Genomic DNA, 20,129 nt, shown 5'->3' with positions numbered 1-20,129 from the left:
AGCCCCTCTTGGCCCACAGGAAGCCCCTTGCAATTACTGCGATAAAGGCCTGGAAGCGGGAGGGGAGGAGGGGTGGAATGAAATGACCGATGGCCATGAAAGGGTCACGTGCACAGTGAGCTGGGCGGCATATATACATTTGAAAAATAAGTAAATAAATAAGCCAGCCAGCCAGCCGCTATCTTACAATCCTGGAGCAGAAAAGATCTTTCTCGCCAGCCTAGCAGCCGGCTTCGCTCTTCAAACGCACGCCCTCTAAACGAGCCTCTCTGCAGAACTGAATCTGGAGCCCTGCCTAAACAGAGTCATCTCCACCCACCCCCTACTTCCAAAGAGCCCAGCGCCCCCGGACCCTGGCAGGACGCCCCCGCGCTCGTCTCCTTCCAAACGTCGGTCCGAAAGACCTTTCCGGCGCTCGGCCACTTCAGTAAGGAACAGCCCTCCCGTCCTCCCACTTCTCTGCCCCCTTCTCAGCAGGCGAGCCCCTCCGAAGCCACAGCTAGACCTGCTTCCAGGGAGTAGGGAAAGGGGACCAGATCCAAGCGCGTCTCCTCGCGGGAGGCCTCACTGGAGGAGAGGAGGGCCAACAACCGGAGCAGCCAACTCAGCAGAGTCTTCACTCTCCAAACCCATCGTGGGTCACAGGGCAGAATTAAAGGGCCATTTTTAGCATCTGACGTACGCAACGGATGCCCAACTCCACTTTAGTGCAATTATGCGGCTTTGGGTAGAAATGGGAGCTGGCTAACGTCTCATAAGTCCGCAGAGAGGCAGTATCTGGGATAAGAGGAAGCCACAAACATACAGATGTGTAGGGGGAACTGGCTGCTGTGGGTCAGGGATCTGGGGAGGGGCCCTTGGAACACAACTGGGGTGCAGCCCTTCCCATCTCCAATTCACCACAGAGCCGTACCCCTTCCCAGACAAGGGAAACTCGGTCAAGCGGTGGAGCTGAGACTTCTTTGAAATTCCCCAGAACTTTTCAACCAAGCCAATTCTGAGTTATAAAAGGGGACGAGGTTAATCGTATATTATTAAGTAATATTAAATCACGATGGACATTTTAGTTCTGTTACTATAAATATCAAAACAGCTGATAACCGAAGAATTAAAAATACAGGACTGCAAACAAGGTTAAAAGCAACACAAAAATAGCATTTGTTGAAAGGTTGGCCATGTTTTAGACAACAGGGACCTAAAGAAGCTCCAGGAGACCCCTGACCTATTTCAGGAGACATGTCCATAGTGATAATGTAATGTAATTGACTAAAACACTGGGACTTCCAAGTGGTCTCCCATCCAAGGACTAACTAGGTCTGGCTTATTTACTCAAAATCGGCTAAGATCGGCTAGGTGCTGTTGATCTCTTTTCCAATGACTTCCAAATATGGTCCCCCCCCCCCGCATTTGGAGACCCTGGGCTCCCTCAGGGACAGCCATAGCGTGGCAGAGTTACGCAGTCTTAATTAGGTTAGACCACATTTCCCCAACCTAGCCAGATGCCACCTCGGAAGGGCAGACATTGCCATTGCTAGATCTGCAAGGGGTGCCGAGATGGGGAGAGGGGCTGAGGCGAGGCTGGCATGACCCCTCTCTCCAGCTGCATAGACTTTGCTGCAAGAAAGAGGGAGGAGGGTATCCCCCGCAGGTGCTGATCGTGGGCCAAGCAGGGCATCTCATGCATGGCAGGGAACAGAAGTTTGGAAGAAGAGCTCCACCCTTTCTTTGCAACACTGGGCACGTCTCTTCAGGGACGCCTCTTCTCCACAGCCCTTCTAGACACCCATCTTCAGAGAACACCCCCTCTGGAGCCAACAGCCCACCAAAATGGACAACTGGGGCTTGCCAGCTGGCTTGGTGGGCACAGACAGCTGGTAAGACTTCCCTCTGTGCTGCCAGAAGGGAAGGGTGGCGCTGCCACAGAGCCTCACGAGCAGCTCTGAACTCCGGGAGAAAAGGAAGACCATTGCTGGACCAAGCAAGAATAATCCTAACAACTTCCTCCAGTTCTGCTCGCAGAAATCATCCCAGACACAGAACATCCCGGCCCCGCCCATGTGACTGTGGCCTGCCCATTGGCCACACCCTCCTTTGCATCCTTCTCCCACTCATTTGGATTCTTGCCCTATCTGGGAATGCTGTGTGCAGCCTCCAGGCATCCAAAACCAGCCTCCGATCAGATGGAACCAGGGCCAACTCACAGAAGGCCAGAATCCGACAGAATAAAACGGAAGGGTTCTTTGAGGTCATCTAGTCCAACCTGTCAGTGCAGGAGTCCTCTAAGCCATCGCTGACAGGTGGCCACCCAGCCCCTCTTTGAAAGCCTCCCGCAAGGAGGTTCTGCCCTGGCTTTGCAGACTCAACCGGAGCCAGCTTCCCAGGAGCGCTAAAAGGGGGCCCTGCCGTTCCCAGGAATCCTGCCAGCTGACCGAATGCCACGGTGGGACGGACTAGGAGGTGGCAGGACTAGGCCAGCCCAACCACTGGGCAAAGTGAGCAACCGGCTCCCCCTCTAGCGACAGAGGACATGGTCCTGCTGCCAACTCTCCAGGAGGACCTTCTGCTTTACCACACCAGGTCGAGAAGCACCACCCCAAGGGCTCGCAATGGCAGCAGCGTCAGGCTAAGGGGGCCAAGGGGAACCTGATGGTGACCGGAGTTATCTCACAGCTTGGCAAGCAGGCCACCCCACCCCACTCCTCCAGACAGCACCCACTCGTGCCGCTGTTTTCATGCTTCAGAGAGGAACGGTTGGCACCCCCAGCCGCTCTTGGGGCACGTAATCGCAGCTCGCCTCCCGAGCCAGGAGCGCTGCAGGAGCAGCACCTCCACTCTGCTGGAGAAAAGATGTAAACCCATCACAACTCTTCTTCTTCCCCCCTAACAAAAATAAAAGACCCCCCCAGCACGGAGAGTGCAGTTTCTGACTCTCCCTTTTTCCAACGGTTGCCTTCTAGGCGTTCAGGGCAAGAGGAGCCCTCGAGAAGGGGGGCAAGGGGGAGACGGAGAGCGAGTCTCCCTGCTGTGATTCCAGAGCCATCTGCGCAGCAAAGCAAGCTGGCAGAGATGGCAGCGTTTGGGCTCCGTTTCCCCTTTTAAAATAAAAACAACAGCCACGACAGTCACCAGCAGCCCTTAAACCCTGCAAATATTGACTTGGACAGGTGTAGAAACAACGCCAGGATGATCCCCAGAGCAGGAGGCAGATCTGGATTGGATCAGGGACAGGCTCCCGGGGGAGACCATCCCCTCTCCTCTCTCTGGCGCAACGAAAGCAAAAGCCCCAAAGCAAACCAGGCCATTAAACCCAAACTGATCTGAAGATGGGAGAAGATCCTGACCTCAGCCATAGGAATCTGCTTCCTCGGAGAGGGTCAGCAGATACTTGAAGCTCTTTCTTTTTCTTTATTTGCCCACCATAAGCTTGTAGGGCAGGAGAGACTGACAGATAGTGACTGGTCTATGACTATCTAAGGCAGTGCTTCTCAACCTTGGCCGCTTGAAGACGTGTGGACTTCAACTCCCAGAATTCCCCAGCCAGCCATGCTGGCTGGGGAATTCTGGGAGTTGAAGTCCACACGTCTTCAAGCGGCCAAGGTTGAGAAACACTGATCTAAGGAGTTTCCCCTAGGTAAATCCCTGAAGCCAGTTTCCTCTGGTCTAGGCTGGCGGACCGAGCAGGATCTCAGCAGGCTTTCCTCCACATCCATCACGTTAGGTGGAACCAACTGACGTTCCCTCAGAGGGAGAGATCCTCTCTGAGAGCATGGGGTACAATCTGTCTCATCCTCTAAACCTGCTGGGGCTCAAAAACCTGGCAAAAGACAGAAGGGGTCCAAGCCAGGGTCTGGAATCCTAGCCCTACAACCAGCAGCCTCGATGGACCAAGAGTCAACGTTGTCTTCTGAACCGAAGGGTCTCCTGCACATCCTTGACCTGGGAAGAGCAGGCAAGCAGGTGCCCAGACCCATAGCGCCTGGGCAGGGGGCCCCATTCTGTGGCTGGGCCTCCTCCCTCAAGGTGGGCAAGGAAGCAGAGAGCAGAGCAGCTGAGAAGGAAGACCCCTTCCCCACATCAGCCACAGAAGAGCATTTTTGAAGCCTTCTCTCTCTGGGAGCTAAGCCCAGCTTGGGGGAGCAAACCAGAAGGAGGTTCAGCGCAGCTCAGCATCTCCTCCTCACCTTCAGGAAGACCTACGAAGCTCAGAGGCTCTCTCTCCCAGCAGCTCAGAAGGCCGCAGTGCTTGGCACAGCCAGGACTTGCATTCAATGTCTCCAGGCCCCCCAAGATGCTGTCCCCCAGAACAAGAGCTCAAGACCTTCATCCCAATACAATCAATCACTGCTTTGAATGCCCATCAAAGGAGACCATGGTCGGTCTGTCTGTAACTCTGATGCAAGCAACTTCCACTGGGAACCGCATCAGTTTCCGTCCAACATGGTCAGTCGTGACGTCCAGGAAATCGGGGAGCTGAAGTCCCCTTAAGCTGGGGATGGCAGATGCACCCTGATTCCACCACTTTAGAGGGTCCTCCGTTTCTTGCAAGGCCAGGCTCCTTCACAAAATACCTGCCCGTAGGAGACCTGCCCATTCACAAGAGAGATGGACACGGCCTGTTGCTCAGCACCCAGCCACCATCGGTGAGTCCTCGTGGCAAGGATGCTCCACCCCTTCTCCTCTAGCCCCTCTTCTGAGATGCTCCCTGTTCCCCCAGCTTCTTCCAGTCATCAGCCTCCCCCCGTGAGGGGGGAAAAGTTATTCTGCAAGACAAGAGAATCTTAGAGGGAGCATTTAGCTCTGCAGCTTCCTAGCCCATAGAATTTTTTAAAAAGCACTATTTTTTTTTAATGAATTTTTTAAAAGGGGCAAAAAGGGAAAGGAAAGCCTTACGGGGTGCAAGATCTCAGCGCAAAGGATCTTGAAGGAAATTCCTTTGACCTGGAGGTGCCAGGCTGGGTCTCCAGCGAGTCCCCAAGTTCCTGATTTCTCTCAGACGCGCTCCCAGCTCAAAAAGAGGCGTGTGCGCCATGCACAACACCATCGACAGTCCAGAAACTTTTACTACAGATATCCAAAGGACGTGAGGCTCTTCTCAGGTCTGAATACTCAGCTCTTCTCCTTGGAAACCGGTTTGCAATGGAGAGGAAATGCCATCCACTCAACAACGCAGCCAGGAGCAGAGTTTCCCCTGCAGGAATAACCTCCACCCTGAAGCCATTCACAAAACTGGAAGAACAAGAAAAGGGTCTCGCAAGTCACGGTGCGGAGGAGAAACAGAGGAACCGGTCCTGAGCCCCGTGGCACGACGTGGCACTTCCTGGTACACAGCAGGAACGTGTTCGGGAACCACCCGTTTTTCTTCTGGGATGGGAAGGTAATAAGTTGTGAAAACTTACCATCAAGTGGAGCTGTGGGAGGACAGCTGGGTTAGTCCAGGGGAGCCAAGAGTCAGAGGAGTCTGGCAGGACCATTTCTGACTTATCCACTTTTAATAAAGTGGCAGAGCTTTTGGGACCTCTCTTCCGCTTAAGAGCTTTCAGAGCCTGGAAAGTCATGAGATTTTCTCTGAAGATGCATTAGTATCTTCACTTTACAGTGCAACTCTCTGTCTAGAACAGTGTTTCTCAACCTTGGCCACTTGGAGATGTGTGGACTTCAACTCCCAGAATTCCCCAGCCAGCCATGGCTGGCTGGGGAATTCTGGGAGTTGAAGTCCACACATCTTCAAGTTGCCAAGGTTGAGATACATAGACATTTGTTTGGAGGGGTGCATGTGTTGGACAGGCAACCCAACAGGTTGAAACACACATACTCCTTCAGCCACCGAAGTTTTCTGATGACTTCGGGTCAGGCACTCTCTCTTTCTACCTAAACTACCTCACAGGGTTGTTGTTGTGGAGGCGGGAACGGGAGGTGAAAGTGCTATATACACCATCTTGAGAAAAGGCAGGATAGAAATTTCACCAAGAAATAAATGGCTCGCATGCCACTGCTCTGTCAATCTCCGAGTTGCTCACGGCAGTAAACTGTAAGAACAGCCCCAAACCGTCTGACCACATGGTCATCTAGATGTCAGCACACACCACGAGCACCCCCAGGGACAAATGCCATCCACCGGTCCCCCCAAAACACTAGGAAAGACAGGGGTCTCCACCTCCATCAGCAGATTCCTCAAGGTTGCAGCAGCTCTGGGGTGGGGGCGTCTCCCCACTTGTCTGAGAAGGAGGACTTCCAACAGACCTTCCCACTGAGTTCTTGGGTCCTCCTTGGAGAAAAGGGTCCCTTAAAACCCAGGAGCTGAGCCATGAAGGGCCGCCTTGGAGATCGCCAGCATCTTGAATGGCACGCAGAAACTGGCCAGTAGCCAACACAGATCCTGCAAGATGGGCCCGACTCTGCTGACCCCTGGCTGGCTGACCCACAACAACCCGGCAGCTGAATTTGGACCCGTTGGGGTTCTAAGTAGTCTTCAAGGAAAGCTCTTTGGAGGAAGACAGCGGTCTGCCGTTGTTTTAAATGGTGATGATTTGTATTCTAGCCGGCACCCTTGCAAATTCCGTACGCGAGACACAGAAAGGGAAGATAATCAACCAACAAGGAGTCTGAAAAGCTTCCAGCCCTTAGCACGGCAAGAACAGCAGTGGAAAAATCAAAATCAACTGACTGTAAAGAGGGGTTATTCTCAAGCCTACATGGATGATTCGCGCCTTCTGCTTTGACAGCAACACATCCAGGGCATTTCTCAGATGAATCCGACGTCAGCCTGGGATCCTTAGCAGGCTGTGAGAGTGGTCCACCTCCCACTTTGCTTTCCCGCCCAACATCCGAGAGCTAAGGTTGCCCCGCTCTCCAGGCTGCTCCCAGAAAATGCTGTGCCGTTGGGGATCCTCCGTCAGAAACCCACCGACGAACCTCTCCACCATGGCAGCTCGTCCAACAAGGCGGTTTTGCTTTACGGCTGAGCCCAAATCCTTCTTCTAAGTGCCTTTTTTTGCAAAGCCTGGTTGGAAAAACATGTATCTGAGCTATCTAGTAGCATTGCTAAGGCACATCATTAGCTTAATTGATTTGCCACGGAGCTGCATGCTGAGATCAAAATGAGATACTTGCTTACAGATGTGCATTAACCCTACGATGCTCAGAATGTCTGACTCTCTGGTCAGGACTCTGCCAACCGGGCATTCTCCAGCTTTGTTCAGGCCGCAAGTTCATTCAAGACCCCTGCAGAAGGACATTTCCCTGGCTGGAGAAAGCTACCCAAGGACGTGTTTAGGATCAGCTGATCGGTTTCATAGATCTACAGAGGGAAGGCCAAGGGGTAACCGGCACTCGGGGCCCAGGAGAGCCGAGAGGTCACTGCAACACTGACTCACGCTGGAGCTTCCACCCGAAGCACGCCCCTTGCTATCGTCAACGCAGCATCGGACTCCGGTTTTTAAAGATATGCACATTGTACTGAATTATATCCCAACTACTTGGAATTTCACCCGTTCAGAACAAAGATGGGTTTTTTTTGTGCTCTAACAATAGCAGAAAGAATAACTCTTAGGAGATGGGAAAATACTATAATTCCAAAAATAAAGTATTTCAGAGATGTGTGATTTAATAATTTTTGAGAAAATTATATATTCCGTCAATCAGAAGCTGCCACATTATCTCTGCCTTTGGAAAGAATTCTTGAACAGGCTTGGCTAACACTGAACGCTTTGTTTTTCTTTTTAAAGACTTACAGAATGAGGCGAACTTGGGATATAATTGCAATTACAGGGGGTTTTTTTATGCCTTTACCTGTTTTGTAATTTTTTTCTCTTTTGTTCTTGTGTATGGTGAATTGTTCACTTTTATTTTATGCCTGTCCCTTTGAAAATGGATTGATGAAAACTATTTGGTGACTTAAAGAAAAAAGAAACAGACAGGTATGATACTCCAGAACGAACTTCATGGCAAAATGGTTAACATTTTCAAACAACTCCCCCCGCCCGCTTTATTCTTGATAAAGTGTATGTTTTATCAAGAATATACAAAGGAGGAAATAGGTTGGGTGGGGTAGTCACTTCTCAACACACACGCACCCTTTTTGGTCAGGTCCTTCCACTTCTTCACTTGTCCTTCCAGCTTCTAAAATTCTCAGTCTTCTAACTATCTCAACTTGGCATTCGCGCTCTTTCATCAGCCAATTTCTCTCACAGATCTTTCCACCTCCAAGATCATCCTCCAAAACCCTTCCCCACTGTAATCTTTGAGCAATAAATCTAAGAAAATCATTTCGATAACAATGGAATAAGTTTAATACACTGAACCAGGATTTACAATTGAGAGCGGCTGGGCTCCCAGAACTCACGCAAAGCCTAAACTGAACTAACCGCCTTAAGGGCTCAGCATGCCTCTCAATCTTGGCCACTGGAAGATGTGTGGACTTCAACTCCCAGAATTCCCCCAGGGAATTCTGGGAGTTGAAGTCCACACGTCTTCCAATGGCCAAGGTTGAGAAACACTGGCTTAGTGTGATGGGAGAACGGGTGCCAGAGAGGAATTCAGGCTGAACAATGTTTGGCATTGGCTTAGCCGTTGTTTGCTGCAGATAAATTCCGGCATTTTGTTCTCATGCTGCATGATGGTGGGGGGGGGAGTGGGAAGGCTGCTTGACGTGCCAAAAGGGGGACATGCAGCCCCTAGGGTCCCTTGAGAGAGAAGCGCGTTTGGGTCCTAAAGAGGATCAGGAAGGGTCCCATAGGTGCTGCTTGAAGCTGGGACGTTATCCTGCATGCCCAATAACTAGATTCGGCCCCAACAGTCCTCTGCTTTAAAGAAAGACAAGAAGTCGTGCCCCGAACCCAGGACTCTGGCGTGTCCCAGGCCAGCCCAAGCTGAAAAGGCTGTTCCTTTGCCTCCTTCCCATCAGCTAAAGTCTGCTCTGCCTCCACCCCACCAGGAAAAGCAGGCCGGGTGCGTAAGCTGGCACAGGAGGAGAAAACAAGCCATGCCAGTTTACGCACCCAGCCTGCTTGGCACACCGTGAAAAAAGAGAGTCCGGCTGCTTCTCATCCGCCCCGAAGTTTGGACGGCAACGATGCCACTTTCAAAAGGCACCACAGTTGTTCCTTTTCCCCATGAAAAGACGCTTTCCATTTCTAGCCACCACGCAGTTTACAGCAACCAGCCGGTGGCCACAAACTTTAACAGGGCTACCTCCTCCAGCAGCAGTACAAATAAGCCACGCTGGGGAAGCAGGACCGGTTGAGCGTCTGCCTGCTGGAGGATGCTTCTGCAGGAGAAAAGCTTGGGAAGCAACAGGGCGCTCAGACCCAACAGCAATGGAGACTTTCCAGCAATTGCTGCGTTATGCATGGATCTGTGCAGGGACAGCCAAACTGCTTCTGTGTGGCCGAGGACAAACTGGGGTGCTCAGTGCTTCGTTGGGGGGTGCAATCCAGGGGAGAAAGTTCGGTTGCCTTGGTCACCGTTAGCCAAAATTCAGAAACACGGCAACCAGAACTGACAGATGTTCACTAAGCAATGTGCACAGTTCTTTACAGATAAGAGTTTTTCATAAAAGAAAATAGAAAGAGAGAGAGAGAGAGAAAGAGAGAGAGAGAGAGAGAAATGCAAGAAAGAAATGCAAGAAAGAAATGCAAGAAACGAAAAGAGAGGGAAATAAATCCTAAAGTTAGGAAATATGACTTCCAACCTTCTTTTCAACAGTTACAATTTTATAGTCCCTCCTCCTCCTCCTCCTCCTTAAATCTTATATAAGTCCCTTCAGCCCCTCATTTAATCTGCATCTTTCTTAATCTTCAGTTCCATAAATCAGCATATTGTTTCTTTCTTCTTTCAGCAAAAAGTCCATATAAGGTTTCCAGTCTTTCAAAAAAAGGTTTTGTTGTTATTTCCCTGACCCGACGGGTCAGTTTCGCCATTTCTGTGAATTCTGACACTTTCACAATCCATTCCTCCACCGTGGGGATTTCGTTCTTCTTCCATCACGATGCCTACAATAACCTTGCTGCAATTACCTTCTATAAGATCAGACTACCCTAATTTATTGTCCCTAAATCCCAGTAAAAAGAGTTCTGCTTTCTTCTCAATATTAATCTTTGAAATCTTTGCATCATTGTATGAATTTGTAGCCAACATTTCTTAGCTTTCTCACAAGTCCACCATGCACAATAAAATGTCCCCTCAGCAATGTGCAAACTTCTGAGTTGCATTGAATCCATTCTCTGAACATCACACAAGCCCGCCTCGCTTAATTTTAGGACCACTTTGCATCCTCAGGCCTTCCGGCCTTCCCCCTGCCAAGTGTTAATCCGTGCCACCCCCTCTGGCTTCAGACAATAAAATCTAAGGAGGTTTCCTGCCAATTGTAAGTCAAAACCAACTGCCCCTCCATATTCTATATTTCAAAACATGGCCTTTGTTCCAGTGACAGATGCTATCCAGTTTTGGATGTTATAGACAAGGAGGAAAGAAACGTAGGAGCATTTAGTCTGGATGGCTGAAGCCGAATGCTACTGACTTTGCAAAAAAGTGGGAAGCGTACAGTCGCCCTCAAACCTCAGGAAAACCCCAGGAAAGTCACACAGCCCAAGGAAGAGCCGCCACCGAAAAGGACCGCTGAGAAACTACAGCAGAACCTGAGATGGCTGCGTGGAGGAAGGGGCTGGCTGGAGATGCTCGCTGAAGCATATTGTGGCAGACCCCCCCCAACGTAGACCTAGACTTTCATCCCGTCCAGGGGACCCAGCAAAACTCTCCCCCCCAGCAACAGCCAGAGGTAATTCAACCCAGATGCCGACGTTGCTGTATTCCCAACCGTAAACCACGCCAGCTAGCAAAGGAAAAATGGTTTATTGTTGGCCACCAGGCCTCCGCCTGTCATTTAAACCCAGCTAGAGATGTTGAGGTGATAACCCTGGTGGAAACGCTGCAGCGGCTCACACCTGTAGCATAAACTGCTGATAAAACCGTACAAACACACCTCATCGGTGAGCAGGTCTTTGCAAGAAGAGGAAAAGCTCACGGAGAGGATTTGGAGGGCGGGAGGGAGGGGCAGAAGTCCTTCTGCCCCCCGCTTTCTCCCCTCTGCCCTCTCTGTTTTCATGGCAATAAACCCGAGGGACTCACCCGCGGCAAGGCCCCATCTACTCCCTCCCTGCGCATCAGCTTTTTTCCTATCTTCATTTTACAGGGCATTCGTAGTCCTTTGGAAAAAGGGCTCAAAACGGGAGAACCGTCCAACCACAGAGCTTGCAAACCTTTAGTAAACCAAGAGCAATTTAGAGCTGAGGCCCCACCTCCCTTTGCTTTACACCAACGGGTCTTACCCGGGGGAAAAATGGACTAGAAAACTCCAGGCAAGAAGTGCCTCCTGACATCACAAAAACGCTCCAGCGACACTGTAATCTTCCGTTGCCAATCTACTTCATTTCACTGCCTCAAATTAATTAACTGGAATAAGCGTCTACAATGACCCCCTGCAGATAAGATTTCTGGAGGCTGGCAAAACAACCTGCTCGATATCCTGGAGCTGTCAGCGTTTCAACCTGTTCCTGATCTGCCTTGAACACGAGCTCCATCGCCCTGGCTTTCCCAAACGTGGGCGCGCCACCCCAACGGAGCTTAGAAGTTTATTTCTGTGCTAGGCAAAGATTTAGCGCCTGCCTTCTGCAGATTCACCTGCCGTTAAAAAGGCAAAAGGACATTTCCTCTCTTTTTTTCCCTGACTGGCTAGCAACCTTCGGTGGAGATAATCCATGTATTAAAACCCGGCCCAAGAAATCCGCTGCTTTTCACAGATGGGTTTACCCCCGTTCTGCATGCATGCATGGGGAGAAAATGCAACCAGGCCTTCCATCCTCCAGCTTGGAGATGGGCTCCTGGAGGCCAAGGCTGATCCCGGCCCCCCAAAGTTCCATGGGGAAGAAGAGAGCAGACGGAAGATGGATTGTTCCACGTTATCTCTTGACGTGGGTCCTCGCTAGAAAGCTGAATTGCGCGATACGGAAAAAGACAAACAGCAGAGGGAATGTGGGGAGGGGAAGGGGCAATAAAGCCCCAAACATCTTCACGCTTCCATAAGAGAAAAGCTTTCGGTCACATCCCACGAACCTATTTTGTTCTGGGCAACCACGCGACCTGTGAGCACTCCGATTTTGTTCAGTTTGATTTACTTTGCCTTTCCTCTCCTTGGCCTCTTGGAGTCTTGCGGGCATTTTCATGGACCCAGCAGAGGGTCGTCTAGATGTGCAAAGAATCTGCTCATAAGGTTTGAGCCGAGAGACGTTAACCGTAATCGGAGGGATGGATTGCACGTTTTATGGCACCCTAGAAGCAAAGTTTCTTTGGCAGCCTGCAGACCGATTCAGAACATAAAACAGGACGACCACCATAGAACACACCACAGTGAAGAGGAATCCCGGGGCGGAGGCCGGACCTCTCTGGGAAGGCAGGCGGGCCGAGAAGGACCTTCACGTAGGCACCAGGCGTACGACTGAAGGGGTCCCTCCAAGGAGAAGGCCTTCCTCCCTGGTGAGCCCCCCCCGCCTGGCCTCCCTGGGTGGCAGTGGTCCTCACTCCCCAAACAGATAATTGGGGAGGATTTGATCCTTTGGATAACCTGGTCCCAAATCCCTCAGGGGTTCGAAGGTGAAAAGCAGGCCTTCGAACAGATCCCCAAGAGGGCATAATCTCACCCCACCAGCCGCTCCATGGACCATTTAGCCATCTGACCTGGACAAGCCGAAGTTTCCACATCTTTCGCAATGCAGTGCAATGATGCAGTTGCAAACTTCCCAGTAGGGCGGTAGGTGGTGCCTCCCCCTGCCCACCCGTGCCCTGCACCCACGGCCTCTTGTGCCTTTCAGGACCAGGACGTGGCCAGCAGGATCTCCAAGTTCCTTGCCTGATCCCCCCTCTGCACCCCCAACCCAAGCCAGGGGCCACCAGTTAGTAAGACAGACCGACTCCCGCCAGCAGGATTCCCATCTCAGCCAGGCCCAGTCTCAGCCCCCAGCCTCCATCCAGCCCCCTCCCCTAATCACAACTGCCCCCCTTTAAGGCACAGCTGGAAGAGAAAGACGGTAATGAAATCCATCGAAGGAAGGGCTGGTTGTCCATCCCGTGACCACGGGCCAACGAAGCAGACCATCTGCAACTGGTGCGGGGTGGGCCGGGGTCCCGCAGCTCTCTGAGTCTTCAAGGGGAGGGTCAGATAGCCCAGCTGTTGAAATAAGCCCACGCCCAACACCACTACAGCTCTCAAAAGCCAGAACTGGGGCATGCTGCGAAGGCTGGGTGTGTGTGACAGGCCAAACTTGGCTAAAACGGGGTTGGATAGTTTGTGGCTGGCTACGCTGTGAGAATCCAACGGTTGGCTCAAGTTATCTTTTCCCAGCACTTGTGTGTACAGACACCTCCCCCCATATCTGCTATCTTTGGAAGCTGCGCAGAGCCATGATAATATCGGATCTGGCCTTCAGAGAAGATGCATTATTATGGATTTTAAACTGGCAAACCCAACGCCAGTTTTTTTCTCTTGCAGTCCAATAAACCTTGATCTGCAGAGCCCTCCAGAGCGCCATCCTGCCCAGAGGCTTCTGGCGCTTGGAGTGCCAGGAAAATCCGAAGGCCCACCTCAGGCACAAAGGCAGCCTGGCACGCTTCCTCTTCCTGTCACAGGGGCTCTGGCCAGCTGAGCCCAGGGCCTCTCCAGCGCTGCCAAGGCTGCCTCCGAAGGGCACCTCCGCTGTCCGGCCCAGAAGGTGCCCTGGGAGAAGGGCTTGATCAACCACCCCAGCACCGCCCCTTCCCCCAAGCTCTGGGCGCCAGGGCAGCAGACCAAGACGCCAGCTGGGGGCTGCCCTCCCCAGCCCGGGCAGTTACAAACCGAGCGCTGCTGCGTTTGCACAACTAAGCCTGGTCAGCCGGAAGCTTGGCCGGCAAACGAGCGGCGCTCTCGGGCTGGTCAGCGCTGGGTGCCAACCCAGCAAATGGGCCGACGCCGGGCCGGCTAACCGGTGGGGCGGGCGCAGCCGGCCGGGGCAGGCTCGAGGGGGCATCGCTTACCTTGATCTTGTGCAGCGACTTCTCTGCCTCCAGCATCTGAATCCAGACGGCGATCCCGGATCTCTGGTACGTCAGGTTCCAGCCCACTTCCGAGTTGCATTCCGTTCGGAAGTGGTCGAAATCGCGGTCGTCCGGGATCTGCACGCTCTCCCGCGCGGACATGCCGCCGCCGCCGCCGCCCACAGCGGCCCCCCGGCCCGAGGGAGCGGCGCCGCGGACCCGAGCGCGCCCGGAGCGCCCGCTGCGCCGGGGGGGCGGGTTTCGCGGCCGGGCGAGGCGGCGGCGAGGGCGGGGGCGAGGGCGAGGGCGGGGGCGGGGGCGGGGGCGAGGCGGGCAGCCGGAGCCGATACGGAGCCGGACGCGCGGGATGCGTGTCTGGGCGCGCCGCGCGTGTCCTCCGCTCTCTCGCCGAGTTGGGGCGCGACTGGCGGGGACGCGGGCGGGGGCTGGCGGAGCGCGGCGTGGCCTTGGCGGCCGGCCAAGCAGGGCAGGTGAGTCACCGGCGGGCGGGCGCAGGTGAGCCGCGGCCCTCCTCCTCCTCCTCCTCCTCCGTCGCCGCCGCCGCCGCCGGCTCTGGCTGCGCTGGCGCGTCTCCCCCGCCCCGTCCCGCCCCGTCCCCGGCCAGAAGCGAGCGCGGCTGCGGTCGGGGCCGCCCTCCGCGAAGTTCGCCGCCCGCCCGCCCGCGGCGGCGCCTCCTCCTCCGGGCTGCGGGGCCGGGCCGGGCCCGGGGCGGGGCGGGGCGGCGGCGCGCTGCTCCCGGGAGGAGGCACCCGGAGAACCAGCTGCAGGCCGGCTGGCCGGGCGGGCGAGCTCCGCTCCGTCGCCGCTGCGCCTCCAGCCCGGGATGCGGCGCGGGAGCAGCGGCAAGCCGGCGCCCCCTCCTGCCTCCCCGGGCGCCGGCGGTGTCTGCTGGGTCCTACCTTCCCTCCCCGGCTGCCCGGCTTTCCCCAAGCCGGCGCCCCGCGGGCTCCGGGCCGCGGCGCCCGGACGGGGGGCGCCATCCTTCCCGGCAGACGCACCCGTCGCCGCCGCTCCCGGGCCGGGATGCTCGCTGCGTAACGGGCCGTCGGACCGCACGCCCATGCTCCACGGCCCGCGAAGAAGGGGCGCGCGGCCGCCTGGACTTTCCCACTGGCAGAGAGGGCGCTCTTTCTGCCGGGGGGTTCAGACGATACGCCAAGCCGCGTTCATTCTGAACTGGGTTATTTTGGGGCTTCCTGCGGCTGGGCCGGGCCGGGCCGGGCCGGGTTCATTTATTTGCGGAAAGCGCGCGTGCCCCGTCTTAGTCGTTTAGCAGTGCATTTGCAGCCGCCCCCTCTCCCGGCAGGCCGATACACTGGGCAACAGTGGTTGGCATCAGGCCAAACTTCATCAAGTAAAGCAGTGAAACAATAAATAATGACAAAATCATACTTATCACCCAAACCTGCCATGACGGAAAAGTATGGAAGAGTTAAGAGAAGGTGTTGCACACAGTGGGAAGCGTTTAGGAAGGCGAGCATTTTGTATTTTGCATCTATTATGTTTGTTTTTAATTGTATTTTTTGTTGTTGTTTTATACTGGTTTTGTACGGTTTGCCATTCAGAGTTCTTTGCTTAAGATGGGTGCTCATACGAATTTTCTAAATCGATCGATTGATACGACTCTTGCCAGATGTTTCTCTCGGGCAGAAAGCGGTGGGCAAGATGGAGAACCTGCTCCCCAACCTTTGCATCTCTCCCATCCCGGTGGTGTACGTTCCACCACGGAGGAACGTCCCACTGGCACTGTTCCTCCGTGGTGAGCTTCAATTCGGTCGCATTTGAGGGTTTTCTAGCACGAACGGAGCTAGCACAATGTTCCAGTGGGGTTTCAATCCGGACGAGGTCTTGGCCATCCCAAACCACCGAGCCGGTGGTTCTCCATCGCTCTCTTGCAGGTTTGCTTCCAGGTTTGGAATTGGCCTCTCGCCAAGTGACCCACTTCTACTTCAACTCACAGAAAGGTGGGCTGACACGCTCTGGTTAAATTCTGATGCAAAACGCAACTCCACTTCCTTCAACGGCATTGAGTCCACCAAGAGCAGAGGCAGCAGAGTGTCCCCCAGGCCTGACGCTGCCACCCCCCCCCACCTGACAACTGTGCAATGAAGTCCTCACCTTCTTCCAGACATAATTACAGCCGCGTAGACAGAACAGTCCCCTGCAGACTCGTCGGTCCGTAGAAGATGCCTCCAGAAATGCTTTCTGGCTAACTTGAAAGGCACATTGATGTTCTTCTCCATGAACCACAGTTTCTGGCTGGCTGCTCCTCACCCATAGTCCATCCCATGTTGGGTGACTCTCTGTATGAAATATGCGCCAAACCTGGGTGCGATTTCTTCATCAAGGTCCCTTGTATCTCTCTGTGGGACCAGCATGAAGCTCGGGCAGCCTTCAGAAGCAAAGTCCATGCAGAAATTCAGACGATCCAGAATACTTCTTAGCAGAACAGTGAATTCAGGCGTTTCATAAGAAGCTGAACAAGTAAAGGAAGCCGTGGAAGGAGAAAGCCACCCCTGGAGCATTGCTGGATGGAGGGCTGGCCCGGACTAGATGTTGTGATTCATTGTGGCATTAACACACACGGCAGCCACTGACCTCACTGGTCCCCGTGGTTCAGAAAAGCAGACACCCCTCTACATCCGTTGCTCTTGATGAGGCTCTTTCTGGCCCTCGCTGTACAGGGCAAGCGTGGCCAACCCGCTAGAATAAATAACATTCCAGCTGGTGGAATATTTGCCCAAGGAAAACAACCAGGCCTCCTTGCTGGGGAGGAAAGAGGAAGAGAGACCAGCCAGCCAGGAGAGGCTACTGAACCTGATTCTCCACGGTTGCGCAAGGAAGGAGGGCATTTCCTTCCTCCTCGTAAAATGCTCAGAATTGCTCTGATCCCTGCTTTGCTCCCGGTGGCTTACAGAGAATAGGGGCAAGAGTGACCGAGCCCAGGCAAGTCGCAGATGAGGAAGAAGCATTCCCAGCTTACGCTGCGCTCTGCAGTCCTGCCCTGTCGCTGCTTGTTGCCCTGTGAGTCTCTCTGTGCATCACTACAACATTTACGGCTGGAGCACGAATGCATGTCTCCTGCAAGTTGTGGGAATGGCAGCATGGCAGAGGTTTGGATCTCGCCAAAAAGGGTAGGAAGAAGGGGGTTGTGCTGTTCCCTCCATGCGCGCGCACAGAACCGTCCCATTCTTGCCTTTTCCTTTTAAGCCTTCAGGCTGGCTTAGATGTTTACGTGGACACTCAGGAACTCTTTGAACTGGTTCACACAGTGGCCTAAACCAGGGTTGATTGATTATTTATTTATTTATTTACTTACTTATTTATTTATTTATTTATAAAATTCATCACTGCCCATCTCACTGCAGAGTGACTCTGGACGGTGCACAGCAAAAACAGAACAAACGTTGATTAAAATAGATAAATATTAATTAGTTGATTAAAATATGCTACAATAACAAACTTCCTATATGATACTTCCAAGAGGCTGGTGTTAATTAGGTGTTAATAAACGCAGGGAGCGTCTTCAAAGTGCCAGCCATCCCCAGGGGCGGTTGTATCTTTCCTCACCCCACACAAGTTGGCAGAGCCGAGTCTTCAATTCCCTCCGGAAAAATTGGGAGGGCGGGGGCCCACCTCACCTCTGGCGGGGAGAGTATTGCATAGGGCGGGGGCAACGGCAGAGAAGATTAACTATGGCTTACTGAATAGCCATGATTGCCTGGATTTGGACAAGCCGCTAAGCCATAGACCATGAGTTAAGCAGCACGGTGGCTGAGCCCACACAAGACAGTAAGCCACACTAAACATGCTTTGCGTGTTGCGCAATCAGAGCCCATTATGGACTATCTGCAAACAGGTTTGTTCACTTCTGGGGTGATGGGCAGAAGAGTTCTCTGGTGGCGGTACTTTCTATATTCCGCCACTCGTAGGGAGTCCTAAAGTTGATTCTTCCTTATGTAGCAACAGAGAGGAAGATTCAAAGGTGACAGAAACCGGGATGCAGAATATTGGCCCTGAATTCTAAGCAAGCAGCTCCCGAGAAAACCTTGGAAAGTGACCGTGCGGAAAACATCCCAGGGAGATGGTTGACTCTGCAGGGCTGGGCAGCCTCGTGTCAAGAACGCTTGAATTGGGTTTCTGCCCTAGGCGAGGGGCTGGGCTAGATGACCTCAGTACCTTCTAGGATTCTGCTGTGCTTTTACTTGCATTTTCTGTTCAAAGAAAAAAAGTCTGCTTTTTCCCACTGTTTGGGGAGGGTTCAGACACACGGGAACAGGTTCAGAAAAAAGCGAGAATGATCCAGAGACCAGAAATGTAAATCTTGAGGGGAGACTGGATGATCGCGGTAGCCTGGGATTCAGACCCCCAAGCCAAGCTTAACTTGGGGACACTTGACCTCTTCCTCTCCATGGACACAGAACACCCGTCGTCATCCCAGGTGCCCCCAGTGCCGACGCCATGATTCCCAGGCAGCGCCCGTTCCGCTCCTGCAGACGGATCGTCTGGGCACTCGGGGGAGGGAGGCCCCCCTGCACCCGCTGCTGCGGCATGGACTTGGCAGAGGCCCTGGACCCGGGCAGCTGGGCCTTGGCAGCCAAGCCCCTGACTCTGGTAGCAGACGTCCTCTGGGCGGAGTGGGGGAGGCAGGATTATTCTTGCCCTGGCTCGGGGGTGTGCCTTTAAGCTGCAGATAAATCCTTTCTATAGGATTTAGAAAGAGGGATATTTCTCAGAATTTGCAAAAGAACATAAGGGGCAGCAGCAAGCTTAATCCTGGGCGGTAAAAACAGGGAGGTTTTTCAGCAGCTTGAAGGCCAACTCATTTCTTCAGCACTTGCCCAGAAATTTGGGGAATCACCATCAGGGTACCTTTACTCTTCATCTCATCATGCATTATTTTCGGGCATTTTTCTGAGAACTCTGCCTGCCTCTTCCATGCCTCCGAAGTCAGTGTTACATACTGGAATCGCTTTGGTTTCTTGGCAACGCTGCACTAGGAGGAACAGCTTCCTCCAGAGAAACGTCGTTCCAGAAATGGCCTGGATGCGATGCAGCCAACTGTTGCGGTCCAGTTTGGACTAAATACACCCTGGTCTATTTCCATAGAAAACCCAGGTTCAGGGGAACAGACGGGGTTGCTGCTGGTGGACCCCCCCCCGCTCTTTTTTTTATTTCATTTTTTAGCAAGCATCCTAAATTTCAAGAGTAGGGCACCCATTCAGGCCAGTTTGTGCGTTGTATTGCAAACCGCCCAAAGGGCTTCAGTTATTGGACGGTTTACTGTTTTTAATAAATGAATGTAGGTGGGGGAACCCCCCGTGAGAGGCTGAGTAGGGTTGCCTCTTGCAGGAGGTGGAGAGAAGGGATGTTCAGTTTCCCCCTCATAATTTTGGGGTGGGGCTAAACCTGTGCTAAGTCTATTTTAGGGCTTACACGGCAGCTTTCCTGCCTCAGATGGAGGAAACCAGATCTTGAGGTGCCCAAATTCAGCCATGGAAGAGCTGCAGGCTGGCCACCTCCCAGCGGGGTGCAGAAGAGTTCAGAATGGGCTGGTTAGGGTCAAACCCTTCCACACCCGCACTCGACACACACATGTGCATTATCTCTTTGGGCAGGTGCTGGTCTGTCAAGCGAGTGCTGCCCGCAGCCTCCGGGCCTGGCTCGTAACCGGGCCTGGGCAGGCTTGCACCTTCTCTGCTTCCCCTGGAACGGGCGTGGCAAACATGTTGAGCCTGTTTCTGTTCTGGACTAGATTAAGGGGCAGAACAGCAACTGGTGGGAGCCTCTGGCCCAGTGTGGCTGAGTCAGACCTTGGATGGGAGACCACTCAGAAATCTCAGGCCCGCAAGCTGGGCCGGGAAGTGAAAAACCACTCTGGCAGAAGGTGGTGGAAAACCACTCCTGGAAAAAGTGCACGATGCGTCACTAGGAACTGAGTGCTTCATATTCAAGGGGCAAAGCAGCGCACGGAGATGCACCCTGGGTGATGGCTGGCTTCCACAGAGACACCCGGGTGAAAAGGACCTCCCTGCTGTGAATGC

At 53.4% G+C, this 20,129-nt stretch overlaps 1 protein-coding gene across 1 annotated transcript in view; it reads right to left on the bottom strand.

Annotated features, from left to right (window-relative positions):
- STARD10 (StAR related lipid transfer domain containing 10) overlaps positions 1–14,888 on the bottom strand; it is a 37,049-nt gene extending 22,161 nt beyond the window's left edge. The window contains exon 1 of the mRNA XM_007428181.2: positions 14,065–14,888. Within this exon, the coding sequence (XP_007428243.2) occupies positions 14,065–14,226 (162 nt within the window). The 5' untranslated portion in view covers positions 14,227–14,888. The remainder of the gene's footprint in view (positions 1–14,064) is intronic.
- Positions 14,889–20,129: the final 5,241 nt, after the last annotated feature.

Source organism: Python bivittatus, unplaced genomic scaffold (genome assembly GCF_059951505.1).
Source record: "Python bivittatus isolate LINGU-HERP-01145 unplaced genomic scaffold, Pbiv_v1 ctg000340_np1212, whole genome shotgun sequence".
NCBI classification, from domain to species: Eukaryota; Metazoa; Chordata; class Lepidosauria; order Squamata; family Pythonidae; genus Python; species Python bivittatus.
This window is presented reverse-complemented; position numbering and strand designations above follow the sequence as displayed.